General features: G+C 41.7%; 1 protein-coding gene across 2 annotated transcripts in view; it reads left to right on the forward strand.

Annotated features, from left to right (window-relative positions):
- Niban1 (niban apoptosis regulator 1) overlaps positions 1-20,923 on the forward strand; it is a 137,503-nt gene that overhangs the window by 61,457 nt on the left and 55,123 nt on the right. For both annotated transcript variants that reach the window (XM_047521382.1, XM_047521383.1), the window contains exons 3-5: positions 274-405; positions 3,723-3,837; positions 8,508-8,675. In XM_047521382.1, coding sequence (XP_047377338.1) covers positions 274-405; positions 3,723-3,837; positions 8,508-8,675 — 415 coding nt within the window. The remainder of the gene's footprint in view (positions 1-273; positions 406-3,722; positions 3,838-8,507; positions 8,676-20,923) is intronic.

Raw genomic sequence — 20,923 nt, forward strand, 5'->3', positions numbered from 1 at the left:
CACAACTGTATTATTATAATCCTGTCTACCACAGGCTCCTATTCCTACAGCCTAATCGAAATGAAAATCATAAAAATAACAGCATGACAAATATTTGCACTTGGTCAGGAGGAGAAGGCAGGGGAGATTGTGGAGGAGGGAGGAATAGCAGTTTCCCAGGTTCTCTGCACACCGTGATTTCCTCAAACAGGCCTCAAACCCCAGGAATAGGGCCCTGGTCGCCCCGCGTGTCCTCTCTTGTCAAGGTAGCTAACCGTGTCCGCCTTCTTTAAGCCACCTCTGGAACCCGGAACCGTCCTGTACGAAGCGGAGCTGGCACAGTTTGCTGAAGACATAAGGAAATGGAAGGACAGATACGTTGTGGTTAAAAACGATTTTGCCGTGGAGAGCTATGAGAACAGAGAGGTGAGACATTTCCGTGTGACCCCAGGTTCTTGCCATATTCTTAAACCCTTGGTTGGCTTGACTGGCTTGTCCTCTCCTTTGCCACTGATTCATGCAAGAAGTGCTCATTCAGGGAAGATTTCAATTAGTGGATATTTATTGAGTTTTTATTCTGTGCCAAGTGTTACACAAGGTTCTGGTTAAATAGCTGTTGATTAGGCAGATGCGTACTCTCCTGGGGACAAGATAAGCTTCCAGTGAGCGTGAAGTAGAAGGCCGAGGGCAGAGTCCAAGTTCAGGGCAGGAGACTTTCCCACGGTCATTCAGTCTCCGGGTCCTTCCCAGTCACTGGCTTGATACCCCTCCCTCTCTGCTCTGTCTTCATGTCTTCCCACTCTTAAGCCTTGAGTTAGTTATTCACTGAGGTGGTAATTGGATTTGCCTGGGTTCCTGGGAATTTGGAACCCTCCGTGTACTTCTTTTTTAAAAATATTTTTTACATGTTGATAGACCTTTATTTTATGCATTTATTTATACGTGGTGCTGAGACTCGAACCCAGTGCCTCACGCATGCTAGGCAAGCGCTCCACCACTGAGCTACAACCCCAGCCCTATTCTACTTCTTGATTTTTTTTTTTCATTTTGACTTTTTTCCTGGTTATTTTTCTCTTTTGTGAAAGGTAAAGAAAGTAAGATGACGCATGTAAAATATCAAGACCTTGAGAGGACTTCAGTTTTTTTGGTTCCTATTTCTTTCCACACATAGGGACATAACATGGCAGAGGGGAAAATATACAGGGCAGTTTCGGTCAGGTGCCATTAACTGGAAGTGAACTCATGGACAGGTGACTTGCTGTCTCTGGGCCACAAAACTAGAAAATGAGGTAGAATGATCACAATGGCTCCTTTTCAATCTCAGACGAGGCACAGTTTTATCTACATAAATCCTCAACTCCCCTTTGAAAATGAGTGTGATTTGCCAGTTAAAGTTCATAACATGTTTAAAATTCTGCAAAGTTCAAGAGCAGTCAGGACAAGCTGCCTGGTCCTCAAGTCATCTCCCCGATACTAAGCCATAGAAGGAGGCTTCAGGCTGGCAGACCATGTGTTTCCTTCCCATTTCTGGTAGAAATTGGGAATAAAATACAGTCCAAACATATTTCACAGGCTACTGGATGAGGTTCAAGTGCTCTCTTCAACATTGGCTAAACTGATACTTTCTCCACTTATCTCTGTTAGGATTTCATTCAACACTTAATTTGTACTCAGAAACAATTTATGAATACACTACAAATTGCAATGGTAGTAATAACAGATTGCCTTATTTTTTTATGGCCCCTCATAATGTCCTTTCAGGGAAGCTTGAGGGGAGGCAGTGTAGCACAGTGGTTAGTTAATCGGATAGGCTTTGAGTCACAGCTTTGCCAGTTTCTAGGGATGTGTCCTTACCTAAATTGTAAATCTCCTTGAACCTCAGTTTTCTCATCCCATAAATGGTGAACATGATCCCTTTGTTGTGAATAATAAATGAATGTATGGAGGCACTTAGGTCGAGCCCAATGTGGTGCAGATATGATTACTTCTAACTAAATTGGGAGGAAACCCTCAAAGGCCTTTTCTTAGGTTTACTAAGTTTTCATTACATTTCACACTAATTGAAATTTCTCTTTATATCAAATTTTGGTGGTTCTTTGTTCTTCTTGGTTTTGAAAACTAGTTCCCTCAACTTGAAATTTATGCATGATACTGTTTGGGTTTTTTTTTTTTTTTTTTTTTTTTGCCCATTACTTTCCACTAACCTGTTCAGGTCATTAAGAGAGAATGACTGACTTTGATAATAACCACATCTTTTTATAAATTCACTTGGATATTTAAAGGAAAAGTTCAGCCATTTGTCATAATTGCTAACAGTTTTAATTTAGAGAGGTACTTTAAAAAAATAGCATCTCAGAATTGCACATTAAGGACCTATAAATTGCCTGTTATCTTATTGTGAGTCCAATTCTGGCTGGTAACTAAGCAGGAACACCTGATAAGCCTACTTTCTGCATACTGGCCCTGGGGCTGGACAGACATGCGGATGAATCCTGGATTTGTCACCTGCTCACTGCTGGGCCTTCGGCTTGTGAGTCAACCCTTTGAGCTACACTTTTTTCACTTATAAAACAGAGATAATACTTAGTCTATTGTGCTGTTTTTAGGATTAAATGATGTAATATTTATAAAAGTCAATCGTGAGCTTATTAAAACCAATAACAGTTCACATTTGAGTCCAGTTTGGATCAAATTGCTTCTAAACTTTCCTCAAACCATACACATTAGGTTGTCCTCTGCTATGCTTTGGATCCTGGATGTGTTGAAGCTATTGATGGTATATTGATGGTTCTCACAAGCATGAAAATGAGCTTCTTGGCTAGCTGAGAATCTGTTTTGTCTGGGTCTCTTCAGTTGCTATCTTATTGATGCAGAATGTGTTATTGTTATTCTGAGTCTGTTGCCTATTGTTATTCTAGTTTGTTGTGTTATTTTAGTTATTCCCAAGAGTATACTTACGAGTTTGGGACCCACAGTTTCTTGGGTTTCAATGCTCAGCTCCTGTTAAGGTTGCTACTTTCAAAATTCTGCCAGGACGTGGGCATCTCCCATCAGACGCACGTACTTCACCCTATCTGGGTGTCCCCGTGGCTGTGACTGCCTAGCTGCTCCAGCCTTGCTCTGTGCCTCTTCTGCATTTCTTACAGCAGGGCTTCCTGTCTGCCAGCCAGAGTGGGTTCTGAGTCACAGAGCTGCACTCCCATCTCCACCATTCATGCCCAACAGTCCCATCTGAGGGTCAAGTGGTGGCATATTTTATCACAGCAGCCCTCGGTGTTTTGGATGGAAACCCAGGGTGACCATCGTTACAGTCCCTTGTTGCGGAGTCTTGTTAGTCTTCGTACCTGGTCCTCATCAGTCGCCAAGCTTTTTATGCAGCAATAGTGAGGTTATCACCTTTGTGGTTTTCGGAATGACTCAGGCGTTAGCGTCTGAAATGGCAAATGTGGCGTGGACTCCGTGCACGTCACTGACGTCATTCTTCCTGTCGGAGAACACACCTATGAGGAATATTCCCGAGATTAGGGACCCTGATTTGCCATGTTGTGACCATCACACAAATGCACAAGGTGCTACCTTGCGAGTGGTGTCTTTTTTGAATAAATGACTCTAACTCAATGACCTAGTGTAAGGATTTCTGTCTCTGGGCGTGTAAATCTGAGTCCATGTGTTCATTTTTAATATGACTTTCCAAAAATCCAACTGGGGAAGAAAATCATTCTCTTCTGCCTTTTTTCTCCCAGGCCTATCAGAAGGGAGCGGCTCCTAAAAGTCGAATTCTTCCAGCGGGCGGCAAAGTGTTAACGTCAGAAGATGAATATAATCTACTCTCTGATCGGCATTTCCCAGATCCCATCGGTAAGTCACTGAGCATCTTTTTCCAAGGAAAAAAAGTTTAAACTGGTTGTGTTTAGTTCGAGCAGTGGTCCTTAATGGGGAAGAGAAATTTAACTTTCTAGGGCCATTTATCATTGTCTGCAGATATTTTGGTTGTCGTGGTTGGAAAGCGTGGTTGGAAAGCTGCAGGTCAGGGATAGGGGGTAGAGGCCAGGAGGCTGCTGAACATCCTGTAGGGCACGGGACAGTCTCCAACGATGAAGAGAAAAAATGAGCACAGTCAAGGTCGAGAAGCCCATGCCCCAGAGACAGAGGGAAGACATTGCTTCTCTCGTTCAGCTCATGTTATTCCACTTCTGTTATTCGATAGCCCATTCAGTAATACATGTGCAAGTCAGTTACTGAGTTTCTAACACTTGGAAAGGGTGCTGTTGGTCAAGTATCTGGAAGCTTTTGACTATATTGCAGGCTTTGATAGCACCACCCAGAGCAGTGGAAGCAAATAGGTAGGTCTTGGTCTGTGAAGGAACAATCGCATTCTTTCAATAAGCAAGTCTGGCCCTGTTGGGGGATTATTGTTTTTCTAATTTGGGGGTGATATGCAGTTAAATATCCCAAATTGACAAAAAAGAATTCAAGTATTACAGCAATTCATAGCTACTATGTTAAAAAAATTTTTTTAAAAGGCATCGTGTCAATTCATCTGTCTATAAATAAAGCTGAACCTTGCTGTAGGAATCATGGAGCCAAGAACTGGGAGACCTGGCTTTTATCTGCTGCCCACTGTGTCACTTATCAAATGTTTTAGAGGAGCAGGCTGCCGGACCTCTCTGGTTTCTGTTTCTCCAGTTCTAAAATGGGGCTTTGAACTTGAAAGTCTAGAAGGGTATTTCCAGCCTAAACATTCTTTGATTCTCACTCATTCCTTTTTTTTTTTTTTTTTTCTTTTGGTAGAGAAAGTGATGGATAATGTATAGACTAAATAGGGCAATTCACAGAGATTCATGAACTGTGAATAATGTGATAACTCCATCTGGCTTTGTATAAATCATGCCACATAGTAATTACTTGGCTTCTTGAAGAGAGGCCTGTTTTTTTTATTAATAGGCACAATCATTTCATTATAATTTATGGGAGAAAATGTAATCACTCCATCAATTGTTATTTTGGTACAGAATGCTTAGCATAGTGTTTTTAATAACACAATTATAGGATTAGTATATGGATCATAAACCTAGATTAACAAATTATTACTAAGTAATTCAGGCTAAAACAATACTTTGTGTGCACTGTACATATTATTATATTTATATTTTCTTTCAACATCTATTTATTTGCCATCCTGACTATGGAGCTGTAGCTAGAAGTGAGAATACCAACATGTTGACTCTTCAGAATCTCTCCAGGACTTTCCAACGAAATCCTTCAGAACAGACAATATACTTATTGATTTGTTGATGAAATCATACCAGAGGAAGGAAAAGCAATGCAAAACACGAGGCTTATGTGACTAATGCCATTGACCTGGGGCTTCAGATTGGGGCATTTCAATGACTATTTTTGCCATATGGTGTGGCTTTCTGAGTTTTAAAAATAGAATATTCTATAGTAGGCCATTTGTGATGTCTTTGTAATGCAATTCAGAAACTATGCAGACCGATGGCATCTGGAAAATTATTGTAAAAGGTTAAGTGAGAGAGCTGCAGGCTAATAGGAGTGGATTTTATGGGTCTTGCTGAAGCTTTTAATTGCAAAGGGTCAATGTTGATTTTAGTTGTTTGAACAAAATCGTGACATGTTGGAAAGGGCAAGAACTGTTTCATAAAACCATGTAAATCAAGAGGACTTACTGTGTGATAGTATTTCCACTGAAAAGAAACTCGGGCACAACAAAGATGGAAGGAACTGACCTTGCTTGATTGAAAAAAGGCACTGGAGCTTATGAATACTAAGGTGATCCATCAAAAATGAGCCTATGTTTTGCTAAAGTGATTGACTTATTTGGCATTTTATCCAGTTAGATTCTGGATTGCTGCACAAGAAGAAAAATTCAATTCAATTGAATTCAAGGTTTTATTATCTTTTTTGGTTCTAATTAGTTCTACATGACAGTAGAATGCATTTTGACCCATCATATATAAATGGAGTATGACTTCTTATTCTTCTGGTTGTATATGATGTAGGATCACGCTGGTTGTGTAGTCATATATGCACATAGGGTATTAATGTCCAATTCATTCTACTTTCTTGCTGGAAATATTTGGTTCTTAGTCCAGAGCTGGTGTGGCAGATCCAAAAATTTGTCAGGGGCAGGCTTTGTTCAGTTTTCTCCTATTTATTTCTAGGTTGTGAACCTTAGTAGGAGAGTCCAGGATGGCTGCTGGAGCTCCAGCCATAGCTTTCTCATTCCAGGCAGCAGGAAGGAGAAAAGAGAAGGAGGGGTATCCATTCCCTTTCTCCAAGGTTGCATCGACCACTTCAGTTTACATCCCATTGACCAGAAAACTTAGTAGCTGTGGGTTACCAAACTACAGGGAGGCTGAAACGTGTGTAACAGTCTTTATGAAGTCCTTCGCGCAACTGAAAATCAGGGTTTTTATTACTGAGAAAGAAGGGCAGAATGGATGCCATGTGACCACTAGAGGTGTCTACGTCCTGCAGCTGTTTGTTAACTCACATGGTGATTCATTCTTAGCTATTATGTGCTGGGCATTGTGCTGAGGGCTGATTTGTGTCCCCAATGCTTCTAGTCTTTTACCTTCAGATCCCAGCACAGTGGCATAAGGCTTCTGTGTGTGTCCTCAAGAAGTCTGTTTTTTACTCGACTCGATCCTGATTTACTTACTGACAGGGAGCAGCCTCCTTCCGGGGCCTTCCTTATGGTGATGACACGTTTCTTGATATGCCCGTGCTCTCTGCGAGCCCCCAAAGCTCCTCCTTCCTTCCTTCCCTGCTTATTCTGTGCACAGGGAACACAGAACCAACTTTTCCTTCTGTATGTTTTCTGTGACTCTGGAAAGAGGCTGGGACTTTCAGCCGTGTGCAGTGACTTGTGACAAAAATGCAGGGAAGGAGGCAAGTTGAGGAGGGCCTCTGCAGAGCAGGCTGGTCCAACCTACGTTTCTTGGAATGGGTTTGGAGCGCAGAGATAGAAGTCTCGTTTTTCAGGGCTTCTGAAATCCCCAGGCTAACACAGCACATCTGTCAATTGAACACGCTGAAGCTAAACGTCTCCTGGTTTCCCTGGCTGCACGTCAGGCACAGGATCCGTGAGATGGGAGCGTCCACCCTCCAGGAGCCCAGGGTGGTGGCTCTGCTTCCTGGGAAGGTGACTCTGAGAATCAGTGAGGAAGCTCCTCTCGCTGTCCACCACTGTCCCCCTGAGTGTGGGTGGCAGGCATGGCAACAGGTCAGGGGTATTTTGGGAGAACAAGGAAAGGAATACCCAATTCTGAGTCAGGTGGCAGAGGAGGTGCTGGCAAAAGCATCCCAGAGGAGATGGCTTCTGAGCCAACTTTGGAAGGAGGAGTGAGAATTTTCTGTGGGAGGGCACAACAGGATGGGTGGTATGAACTCCAGGAAGGACACAAAATGTCATGGAGTGGATGAGCTCACCTGCGCTGGCGAGATGAGAGTGGAGTGGAAACCAGTGGGGAACAGTGTGAACACTGTCACTTAACATGAGATAGAGGGACAGCAAAGGAACCAGTCAGGTGACAGAGGAGAAACAGCTTTTCATTTTTTAAAAACTTTTATTTATTTATTTTCATTAACTTTTTTTTGACAGTGATAAATTTTTTTAAAAAAAGTTATTTTCATACATGCACATAGTGCAATAATGTCTGTCTCACAATCTACCATCCTTCCCTGCCCCTTGCTCCCCTCTGTATAATCCAAAGTTTCTTCGTTCTTTCCTACCACCCCGCCCCCACTATGGATCAGTATCCACTTATCAGAGAAAACATTCAGCCTTTGGTTTTTTGGGATTGGCTTATTTCACATAGCATGAGAGTCTCCAGTTCCATCCATTTACCTGCAAATGCCATAATTCCATTCTTCTTTAAGGCTGAGTAATATTCCATTGTGTATGTATACCACATTTTCTTTATCCATCATCTGTTGAAGCGCATCTAGGTTGGTTCCATAGTTTTGCTATTGTGAATTGAGCTGCTATAAACATCGATGTGGCTGTGTCACTGTAGTATGCTGATTTTAAGCCCTTTAAACTGAGGAGTGGGCGAGCTGGGTCAATTGGTGGTTCCATTTCAAGTTTTCTGAGGAATCTCCATACTGCTTTCCAAAGAGATTGCACTAATCTGCAGTCCCATCAGCAATGTATGACTGCACCTTAGAAATAGCTTAAAAAAAAAAAAGAAGTGGGAAGACAAGCTCTTGGAAGTGAAGAGGAAAGAATGTTTTCTGAAGAGGTGTTGTTAGCAGCAGCAGCTGCTGTAGATCAGACTAGAAGGACAGGTAAGAGAGAAGAAGCCATGGCCTGGCAGCCAGGATGACGTTGGTGACATCAGCCATGGAGTGAGGCCAGGTGGGCTGGCGGAGGGGTGGACAGAAGTCCAGACTGCCATGTTCCTCGACACTTCTCTCTCACGGCCTGCCCTGGAGCCCGCCCGGCCTGAAGTCCGTATTTGGGTAAAGGACACACGTGCTGAGGTCGTGTTCCGGTATTTCTGCAGCTTCCAGCGAGAAGGAGACCGCGCAGCCCCTCGTGGTCCTGCCCAGGCCGTTCCCCGTGTACCTGTGGCAGCCCTTCCTGCGACACGGCTACTTCTGCTTCCACGAGGCCGCTGACCAGAAGAAGTTCAGCACCCTCCTGAGCGACTGCGTCAGGCACCTGAATCACGGTAGGGCGCCGCTGCTGTCGGGTCCCGCCGGCCGCCTCCCCTGGGTCGTCTTGGTCATGCAGGATCCTAGGAGGAGCCACAGACGGTGCCGCCCCAGGGGCGGGAGGGACGCCCAGCAGGGAGGGTTCTGTACTCGGGGAGTGTGGCCTGCTTTTCGACTGTTCAGCTGGGTCTGGGAAGTCCCAGAACGGGGAGCGGCTGTCCGGTGGCAGGGTGGCCGCTTGGTGACTGTCATGCCTATCACTCCACGTCTGATTCCTCCTTCTCCTGCTCTCTCCTGACGCTTCTAATCGACAGGCCAGCAAGAGCTTACCAGCGGACCCTGGCAGAATTCTAGTCTTTGTGACATTCCTCATTTATTTTCACCTTTGTTTCTGAATAACGGCGACACTTCAGATCAGCCGCGCGGTTCCCTGTAATTAATATTTGCTCACCGATTAGCAGCCATGTTGGGCGGCTTTCAAAATGTGGCTCAGGCTGGGAGGCTCCAGTCTGTGGTCATGGGCCCCTTGGTTGGGGGCCTGGGGCAGGGCGGCACATCTTGGTGACAGCAGGTGGTGCCCCTCACCTTATGGCTGGGAAGCAAAGGGGAGTGAGGAGGGGACCTGGGCCTATAATCCCCTCCAAAGGCAGATCCTAATCACCTTAAGGCCTCCCAGAGTGCACCACCTTTTAAAGATTCCTCTACCTCCCAGAAGCGCCTAGCTGCGGACCTGTCCTTTACCACGTGGACCTTTGGGGGACACTTTCCCAAACCACAGTAGTGGTTCTCAAAACTTGAGAATCCATAAGGATCATGGAGAGGACTCAGTTAAAACCCAGGTGTCTGGGTCCACCCTCAGACCTTCCGATGGACGGGGTCTGGGCTGGGCCCTGGATTTTGCTTTTCCTACAAACTGTCAAGTGATGCAGATGCTTCTGGTCCTCAAGTGGCACTCAGAGTGGCGTCGCTTCAGACCCCTTTGCCTCTAGTATTGATCTGATTAATATCCTAGCTCTAATTAAAAAGGCCTTTCGTTCGATCATGTGGTGTTTTTGACATTGTGATGTGGATGCTGGTTTTCTGGACTCCGTGAAGCCTTCAGTTACAGAGAACTGAATTGTGTTCTTGGGCAGTCAGAAAGGCAACCCGCCAAACGCCACTGGCCTCAACTCTGCCCAGCTCCGCATGGGCATTAGGAACAGAGGAATGAAGCATGCCAAGTTCTTCTCTCTGGGAGTCTAAATTCAAACAGGGGGAGGGAAAACACGTTCTGATTATTATCAAAGTTAATGTGTTGAAGAGTTAACTAGAGGTCGCTGCCTAGGGAAGAAGGGGATACGGATGGTCCCAACTTGGCAATGTTAGAATTATTGATTTTTCTAATTTATGATGGTGCAAAAGCAAGACACATCTGGGTTCATGACGACGAGTGTGATACTTTCTTGAAGCTAGACAGTGGCAGCAAGGGCAGCTCCCAGGCAACCACATGATCATGAGGGGAAACAACCAATAAGTTCCAGTGTACTGTGCTGACAGTTTTCTGGATCTCGTGCTTTGTGTCTTTTCATCCCATCATGTTTGCAAAACACCCACCTCTGTGCGTACATGAGGCATTCAACACATTACTATAAAACAGGTTTTACATCAGATGATTTCCTACGTTAGGTTAATGCAAGTGTGCTGAGCACATTTAAGGAACCCTAGGCAAGCTCTGACACTTGCTGGGTTAGGAGCATTTTCAACTTGTGACGAGTTTATTGGGACTTAGCCCCATGGTAGGTCAGGAGGCACCTGTTTAGTATTATAAGTCTTCAGCAGTTGACACTGAGCAGAGTTACCTCATCTGAGGGCCTTTATTTCCTACTACGGTTAATTTCACTCTACGCTATGAAGTTCAGGGGTTTCCTGAGACCATCAGTTCCACAGAGCAAGTCACTCATGATATATCTCAGCCACTTCTTGGATTTTAACTTGTGTATCAATAGGAGGCTAAGGGAAAAAGATAATGTCACTCTGTTTTGCTATAGCAACTCAACATAATATTGACTCCTAACGAGTTAGTCTTTATAAAAATTATTCCCTATTAATATCTTGCCTTGTGGTTTTGATGTTTCGGAGACGGAGTCGCCCAGCACTGCCTGTTCCATCCAGCTCATTTTTCAATACTCTTAACACCTCTGGTTCTAGTACGAACACGCAGTTGGCGCTGAACACAAGAACTGCAAAGTTTCACTGAACAGAGAATGTTCTCTGCCCAGCCAACTGGGGCTGGCTGCACTCCCCCTTCCATGTACATAATAGGAATTTCTCTGGGGAGTTTTTGAATGTTATGTAGCCTGCATTTAGACTCCATTTATGGAAGCCTTCAGCAGATTCAAAATCCAAGTCTGCGCTCCAGTATGTTATCAAAGGCACTAAGATAATGAGGTCTAGTTTTATTACCCTGGTTCTGTGGCGCATTCTTCTGTCCAGAAACCATTTGTCCCTCTCCCTGAGTCCTGATGCAGAAAATCTGGCATTACTTCCAGTGGCTCCAGCCAGAGTCACAGACCATCATAACATGGTAGGACACAGTGGTTGGCTATTGTGGGCCGGTGAGCTCATGGGTCTTTCCCGTCTTGCTTCCCTTTCTGTTTCTTGATGGCACCGTTTACTGCCCAACTTTACTGAATCACTTTTTCTTTTCCAGTGTCTACCCATTATTCATTGTATGATCTCGAGTAAACAAACAGGTTTTCACAAGCCATTTGTTAACCACTTTTTCTCCATACTTACCAGAAGAGTTCAGAAGTAGATGTAAATTTATTGCTCAGATAAGGTCCAGAAACCCTGAGGGGCCACTGGGAGCCCCAGGCCAGCAGAAGGGCCTCAATTTCCTGTTGCTGGGGCTTCATTAGTTCTGAGGCCACCACACAGCTCTGTGAGAACTGAGTCCAAGGCATTCTAGCAGATGATGCTGGGCCACTGTTGATCCCACTCAGGGTTCCCAGGAAACTTGTAGTAGTTCAAAGGCAACTACCATCCATTTGCCCCAGGAGTGTTGGGTCCATGTTGGGCTATATGTCCATGTCTATTGACTCTGAATCCAGATCCACTTTTGTTTGTCTTTGTGTGGCAGGTGTGTTTTCTCCTTAACCCTGACGGAGGACCTTATTCTTGGACAATGAGGCTATCAAAAGGTAGATAAGGGTATGTAGGGAGGTCTGTGCTTCTCCCTCCTTCAAGAGAGGGCGACCTTTAGATACAACAGAGATTACTTACACGCTTATGAATCATACAGGTGTGCGTGTGTGCACAAATGTGTGTTTTGCTTTGGTTTGATTTTGGCACCTCTTCATTGAGCAGGCCTAAGAAGATCTCTCAAAATTAATCCTCAGTAGAACACCTCACTTCAACTCACTGCACTTAATCTTAAGTCCATTGAATGGCATATGCCTAGAACCAGCTGCTGTTCCTTGTCCCTTACCCCTGACCAGGGAAGGCCAGGGTTCTGAGAGTCAGTTGCCCCCAAATGAGACTCACATAAATCTCAAGATGTTCTGAGTCAAGTGAATCCTATCACCCAAAATTCAGTTCTATTCTTCAGATTTTTAGTTTGCAAAATGTGATCATTGTAGATACAGAAGTAGAGTTAAAACTTCTGACAAACTTAGAGGGCTACACACATACAATCTGGAATAAGATCATCCTCAGGGCCAGTCTGCTCTCCTGGCTTGGGATCCTCATTCCTTGGCATATGAATTTGCAGGAAAAAGAAGAAACGTTTCTGGCAGGAGGCATAGGATATGTAAGAGCTAGAAGCAAGACAGAGCATGGACCATCCAAGGAACTGAAAGAAGTTCGTTGTGGCTGTTGCTTAGATAGGAGTCAATCAAAGATGGGCAGACAGGCAAGATCTGGGTTATAAGGGACTTTGTGATGTGCCTTAAAAATCTGGATCTTATTCTAACAGCAATAGTGAACCACCCAAAAGTTTTTAGTAGATAAATGACCTGATCAGACACCCACTTTAGCAAGGTCATAGTGGCTGTAGTGCATGTGGACAGTGAGGGTGGGTATAACTTTCTGGGGTGCCAGGAGACCATGTAGGAAGCTTTGGCAGGTAACAGATGCTGGTAGCTTGCAGAGAGGGGTGCAGTGGTGAATGAAGGAATAGGCCAGTATAAAGCCATTGTCCTCTGCCTGAAGGATTGAGCAACAGAAGAGGAGGATGACAGGGGACAGGCATCACTGGATAAACGGCAATTCTTCAGAGGAAGTAGAATGCTGGCAGTTTTGTTCAACAGTGCTGTGCTAGCCAGAGGACAGCTAGAACTGCCACTAAGCAAATGCCAGTGTTCACATCACTATGAGCACTAAGGAAAGTACAGTGGAATATCTAGGAAGCAAGAGGGCAGTGGATTTAAAAATACAAAAGAATAACCCAGAAGATTTTGATAAAAATGATCCCAATGATGTAAAGACACTCTGTAAAACTCTGCAAACAGTTGGGTCACCTGTGACAATTGTCACCTCCAAGGGTCCTTGTGATAGGGTGAGCAGGCTGGATGTGGAGTGGGGAGGGTGTTGCATTTGGGAGCTGGTTACTCTGTCAGTGTTATACACCTGGGGCTCTTACCCCAGAGTTCCCAGATGAAACCAGACCCCTGTTGTTAGACTTGATTTTGACACTTGGACCTTTTAGGTGTTCAATAAATGTGGCTGAATTAAACTGAATTTTAGAACAACAACAACAAAACATTTATAATTCAAATCAGATACAGCAAATCTTTCTTGGTGTGTTTATTTGAACATGGAGTTTTATGCTTTCCAGCCCTTAGCAGCAGATCTCAGATCTATTTTCACCAACTGAATTTCTACCCAGAGCCCATTTTTACCTATGAGGCAAGTTCATTAGTTGAGGGACTAAGCATCTGCTGTGGGCATCAAACAATTCTTACTTAAAGTACACGATGAATTTTATTTTGTAATGTATGAAAACGTAATTTAAAATTTTATGGCACATGCTTATATGTATGGAAAAACATATCTATGAGTTGGAAAATTGCTTAGGCTTTTCAGGATGCCTTACTACAAATGAATAATGTATGGAGAAAGTGAAATAAGAATAGAACTTTTGCAAACATCTTTTTTGGATGCTTTTACTTAAGAAATATTTTATAGTATACTTTTGTTGCAATGCATAAAAATTTTTATGCACGCAAACAAAATGCTTGGTAATTACTGTTTTATAAAAACTAGGTACCAATTTTCTGTTTTAGTAGACTGTGCCAAACTAAAGTCTTTTAAAAGATTTTCTCTGTTTGGATTGCATTCTCTCCTGGAGTTTAGCCTGCGCTCTTTGAGTCACGTAGTTAATATTCTACAATTATAAATATTTCTCTTTCTTCCTTTGTGAGTATGTGGTTTTCTCTTAAGAAATCATCACTTCCTCTTTCTGGTCCTTGGTGATTATTCATCAAGCTCTAAATTTAGGAGAGACCTTTGTGGTCACCTATTTGTCTCCTTAGAGTTTATTTGTGATGAGGCTCAAATTGGTCATAGCTTGTTAGTGGCAGGGGGCAAGTTGTCCTGACAGCTTGATACCTGGCCCTTGACAGTTATACATGTCAGATTGATTCTCAGCCTTGCCTTATAAAACTCATCTCTTGGGAATTTTAAACACGTTACAAATGTTTCAGTTGTGGATGGATCTTTACTTTCTTTATCTATTTATATGCTGTGCTGAGAATCGAACCGAGTGCCTCACACATACTAGGCAAGAGCTCTACCACTGAGCCACAACCCCAGCCCTTAACATGCTACTTTTGAATCGAACCACTCTTGTGATACATTTGCATGATCCAGAGTGAAGCAAATCGGGAGTTATTCATCTGAGGTCATCTGAGAGCTGGGACAGATTTCTTCATTAGTACTCTGCAAGCTCCCCTTGGCGTTTTGTCTGCCTGCTAAACAGGACTGTGTCTTTGCACTAGATATGCTCTGAAGAATAAGTAGATGAGCATGTAGCTTATTTTGTGTAGTCTAAAATGCAAATCACATATGACTTTATACAACTTAAATAAAAACTTTACACCACTGTGAGCACATGGGTTGGAATAATTTTAAAATAATTGATCTGAAACATGCTTTCATATCTAGACTTCTGGCTCTACTTAAATTACTTGAAATTCTCAAAGAAATCGAAGAGTTGGAGCTGGAGGGACAGGTCTCCACCTGAAACAAGAACAAATAGAATTGCTTTTTCTCAGCCTTTTGTTCACCTTAGGTTCATTGTGTTATCATGGAACTACTTTCAAATGCTTCTTTTGGCCTGTCCAACTTGATACTGTTTCATTGAAACCACTGATGTGCACCCCCTTTCCCACTTCTACTAAACCAAATAATTATTTTGGTATGAAGGTCTAAAGAGTGGGTATTCACGGTAGTTAAGGGTGACAAATTGGAGCAACAACAATAAAAATGATTAAACAAGCAGAGCATTGAAGTTAATTCAAGCAAAAAAAGTCTTTTTTGTCTGTGCTGTTTAGATTGGTTAGCCACCAAAATCACTGGACAGTTTTGGACATGATTATGATTGACGGTGGCAAAGTTTGAATGGTTTTCAAGTTTTTGTTCCTTTTTTCTTTTTACTTATGGTTGAGATATGTTGAGATTGAAACATACTAATTAAAGTGACAGAGCAAATGTGATGGATGTTTTAATAAATGGTGAGATGATCAACATTTTGAAGGACTGTACTCAGAATCTATCCCTGAATTTCTTTTTAAAAGTCAACATCCAGGCGCTCTTAGAGAAAAATGTTCTGTTGTTCTTGAAAGGTGAGCTATATTTATTCCCTCTCCCCATCACACACCATGAACAAACTTAGATAAGGAATGTGAGAAGGAAGGGAAGCCTTCTAGGAGCTCTGTGGTTCATTCCGTTAACTGCTTAGAGCTTTTTAAGATAAATATCTAAGGCCTGGAGTTGTGGCTCCGTGGTAGAGCACTTGCCTGGGTGGTGTGAGGCCCTGGGTTCAATACTCAGCACCACATATAAATAAATTGGAAGAAAATCAAAAGACCCATTGACAACTAGATATATTTTAAAAAACTATTGAGCAGACATACAAGAATGCTTATGACATATTTAGGAGGTATAAAGAACATCGCCGATCCTTTGGAAATTTCCTCTGTGTTCTTCCCTGATCCTGTTGCTTTCTTTGCTTTTGAGAGGATGCCACCCTGGATTTTGTGCTTTTCTTTTTTTTTTTTTTTTTTTTTATAACTTTCTCCCACATGCTGGATCATGTCGCGTGTTTTCAAACTTTATCCATGTGGAATTTGACTACATCTGTTGGCAGGAGGACCCAGTTCCTCTGCTCAGGGGGTAGCTTTTGTGTTCCCACATGACAAGGGTGAGGTTCTCCCAAGTAAGTGACCCAAGACCCAGAAAGCGGGCAGCAGCTCTTCTCTTGGTGACCTCTCCTTGGAAATCACAGACCGTCACTTCTGTCTCATCTTGTTCATAAATAAGTCACAGTGTCTGGTCCACATTCAAAAGGAGGAAAATTGGGCTCCCTTGTTGAAGGAAAGGGCACCAAAGAACCATGTGCGTCATCTAACTTGGAAGCGCGTGCTTCTGTCTTGTCAGCCTGGAGATGACTACAGAGTTGGCCATCATGTGGCCCAAGCCTAATGAGAGCCCTCAGGCCAGAAGTGCCTAGCCAAGCTGCTTTGGAGTTTCCCAACCCCCACGGATGAGAGATAATGAACATTTGTTACTGTTTTAAACTAGTAACTTTGGGGGTGATTTGTTTTGTAACACTAGAAAACTAAAATACTCATTCATCATCAGTCTTTCTTTTGCTAAAATACAAGTAGTAAAATGCTATCAGTTTCACTCTATGAACTATTTTAGCTGATTTCCTCAAGTTTAATATTCTGTATTTTTTTTATCATCATTCAAATGTTTTCTAATTCATGTAATATCTTCTTTTACTTTTGGCTGCATAAATTGTGCTTCTTAAATTCCAAATATACATTGTTTATTACTGATTTTTAGCTTAATTGCATCATGGACAGACAGTAGGGCCTATATGATAATGTCTTTTAAAATTTGTTGCACCTTGTTTTGTGGCCCTGTACATGGTCAGTAAGCTTACTTGCTACCTGGGTTACATGGGTCAACACCTACTTATAGTCATATGTGTCCATTGACTTAATTAAGCTTGTCATCTGTGCCCTTCAAACCTATATCCTTACTGATTATTTTTTGCCCAATGATCAATTACTGTATGAGGTATGTTCATATCTACCCTGTGATGTGTGGTAGATTCATTTATTTTATTGTTTGCATTTTATTAATTATTGAATTCTAATTTTATGGAACATATACAGAAACACACTAGATGGATACTGTTTAATATTGTTCTAGCTTCCTAGTGAGCTGAGTCTTTTATCAGCATAAAATGATACATTTTTTTCTTATTTGCCTTAAATCTCTTTTGTCTAATATTAATGTAGCTATGCCAACATTTTTTAAAGCTTGCATAGAAAATCTCCCTAATAAAAACACCTTTTTTTGGTTTTAAATCTATCTTATTGTGTGTTTTCTATACATTCCACCTTTCTATTTCCTTTTCTCTACTTTCTTGCCTTCTTCTGAATTATTCTTGCTATATAATAAAAATATGTATTTTCTATTTTTGTTTTGTTAGTGATCCAAGAAAGTTTAGCCTGCAGGGTTTAACTTGAATCCAAACATTAATCAACATGTTTAACTACCATCAAAAAGTAGAGAACTTAAAGTACTGTAATTCCTTTAACATACTCCTCTACTTATAGGCTGTTGTGAACCTGAACTTTAATTGTACCTTTTCATTTTAACTCCCCAATATATTGTCAATTGTCATTGTTATTCTAAACAACTTTAATGCATTTTTGCCACTGTAGGGAAAGAAAGATTTTACTCTGCCCTCTTAAATTCTGTTACTGAGATCTATGAATTAAGTTGACCAAAGACAGATTAAGAGGAGAAAAGTCTACAAGTTTTATTTAATGTTGATATTTTTACATGGTATGGGGGTGTCACAAAAGAGAATAGAAAACCCCAAAGAAGCAGTTAGACTGGGTAGTAGCACTTGGGGAGGTGGTGAAAAGTGTAGCTTAAGGTCCCTAGATTCTACTACCACCTTCAAAATGAAAGCTAACTTGAAGGCTTGGCTTCTGTTTTTGGTTTTTGTATTAGTTTGCTACAGCTGCCATTATAACCAAGTACCCCAAGCTGGGCGACTTAAAAAGTAGAAATTTATAATCTAGTTCAAAATCAAGATGTGGTCAGATTGGTTCTTTCCGAGGGCAGTGAGAGAAGGATCTAATCCAGGCTTCTCTCCTTGGCTAATGGAAGTGTCACTATGATCTGTCTGCATCTCAATGTGACATTTTCTCTGTGTGTATATTCGTGTCCAAATTTCCCCTTTTTATGAAGACACGAGTCATATTGGATCAGGGACTTACCCTACTCCAGAATGACCTCATCTTAACAAATTACATCTGCAATAACCCTCTTGCCAAATAAGGTCACTTTCTGAGATTCTAGGAATCAGAACTTCAACATATGAATTTGAAGGGTACACCTTCTATCCATTAAGAAACCTATAAAAAAATCAAAATAAAGTTCCTTACTTTATGGTCAGTTCATGGGTATTTAAAATGTTTTTGAAAATATAATTCGTCCAGCATACTTTTTAAACAAAATTTTTTTAGATGTTGCTGGACCTTTATTTTATTCATTTATTCATATGTGGTGCTGAGAATCAAATCCAGTGCCTCACACATGCTAGGCCAGCGCTCTACCCCTGAGCCCCAACCCCAGCTCCCTCCCTTCTTTTTTTTTAATGAGAATATTGTTAAGGTACAGAGCACACCACATGGCCAGATACCCACAGAAAAAAATCAAATGGTGTTGACAAGATTACTCACTCACAGTGGATTTCAAAAGGCTGCTTCTATCCAGAAGTGCCCATTCATTTGCAGCCATGTTATATTGTCCATGAGGTTCAGCAGCTGCACATGTGCCACCTTTGAGGAGAAGACTCAAAAGTTAAACCTGACATTCAGAACTTGAAACTTGAACACGGTTATAGGGCCACAACAGTGCTTCAGGCAGCTCATTAACAAATGCTCTCTGCAACGATAGCATATGCCATCCATAACAATAATTTTAAAAACGCTATCATCAAGATTAAATTGCATCTTGTATGCTATGTGGATAAAGAAATGAAAGCTGGATGTGGTGGTGGTGCACACCTGTAAATTCCAGCTACTTGGGAGGCTGAGGCAGGAAGAGCCTGAGTTTGAGCACAGCCTGGGTCATTTAGTGAGATTATGTCTCAAAATTTAAAAAACTAAGTAGAAAGGGCTGGGGTTGTAGTTCAATGGTGGAGTACCCCTGGGTTCAATACCAATACTGGGTTCAGTACTGAAAAAGAGAAAAGAAAGGAAGAGAAATGTGGAATACATTTTAGGAAGGCTTCCACTAAGAATGGTCCCAGCCTTAATGGAGTAATTCTCAGCTCTCTGAAAACTCTGCTTAATCAGAAGATGATATTCATGTAGGGTAATCCATAGGTACAGACTTTAGCTGTAAATTTCAAAATGTGATCTGTCCACTACTTGCTTCTGCATGAGTTGTGTGCAGTCAGGATGGAGGGAAAGAAACTTTAAAATTTCAGATTCCCTGACTCTACTCCAGACCTACTGAATTAGAATCTCTGAGGAAGGGAGTCCCAAAATCTGTCTTTTAAACAGTATCCCTTTAAAGGTAGCAAATGATTGCTGCTTAGGACTTTTCTCTCAAATGTAAGGTGTTTTGCCTTAAACAACTTAGGGGATTTTTTTTTTTTAGATGTTGTTTTATTGGTGCATTATAATTTTGCATAATAGCAGGGTTCATTGTTATGTATTTGTACCTGCACACGATAGAACAGTATAAATTGGTAAATTTCACTCCTTAGTACTTCCCCTTCCCTCCCTCCCTAAGGCCCCCTGGTCTCCTTTCTCTTCTCTACTGGCATCCCTTCTATTTTCATGAATAAATCACTTAATTTTTATTCCTCTTAAAATATATGACTTGTAAAGAATTCTGATTTTTACCATATTAAACCGACGTTTGAAATGATATTTAATAGTATAGTTAGAAAGTAGTCAATGGGAAAAAAAAGTATTGAATGCCCAAAATGTGTTGAGCGCTTATAAGATAAAATTAAATCATTTATCTATTATTTTAGTTAGGGTATCACATCTGGGCTCTTTATAGGGTTTCCTTTCTGAAAATAATCTTAAACTTAACAGCAAGTGCAACAGAGATATATTTTCTTTACTGAGTGTGTCCTTTCCGATATGACCCTTTTTCTTGCATCCTGTATTGTCTAATTCTATGTAATAGAAATTCTCTGTACTTGGAAAACCACCATAAAAGCTCATTTGATCCTCACAGCAATCTGCGAGATGGGCAGTTATTTGCCCCGTCCTGTTTTTTAGATGAGGATCCTGAAATTGCAGGTAAAACAGGTGAGGATTAGTACAAGATTTTAATCCCAGGCAGTCTGACTTCAAAGCCGTGCTCCAACCTACTGAACCATGTGACTTCCAATCACTTAGTAAGCACCTGCTGTATGCCCAGGATGTGACTAGCTGCCACCAAAAAAAAAAAAAAAAAAAAAAAAAAAAAAATTTTGAGTCCAAATCCTTATTTAGGACCACATGATTTGAGGTTGGTCACTTCTTGCTAAACTTGACATGGATAGTTTCTTAATATCTATTTAAGAGGGAAGTGAGTTGCTGTACATCTGTTGAAATTTCGGTGGCAACTGGGATGCAGAAGTTGTCTTTTCTCTGCTCTGGAACATGAAGTTGTGCCTTAACCCAAGTGGGTGTTCCTGTGGTAAATTGTGGACTGTAAAAATGTTTTCCAATGCTAGAAATTTTCTTGGCTTGGCCAAATTTACAGCTGAGAATCATTTTGTAGGGTGTTACAGGGGTGGGGTTGAAAAATTGATGGTGCTTATGCATTACTAGTTCCTTATGTTTTCTATAATTAAACTCATTTTATTTTTCCTTTTAGCATCTTCTTATGTTAACTGGATTCCCATATTGGCTCTTGCTGGTGGGGAGTCCCAACTTGACCTGGTTTTTTTTGAAGGGTTTTCTTTTGAAAACCACAAGTCATGCTTCAGGTCACCAGCGTATGGCTGTTAAGGAGACATTCCTATTTAATGGGA

Source organism: Sciurus carolinensis, chromosome 12 (genome assembly GCF_902686445.1).
Source record: "Sciurus carolinensis chromosome 12, mSciCar1.2, whole genome shotgun sequence".
In the NCBI taxonomy this organism is placed as follows: Eukaryota; Metazoa; Chordata; class Mammalia; order Rodentia; family Sciuridae; genus Sciurus; species Sciurus carolinensis.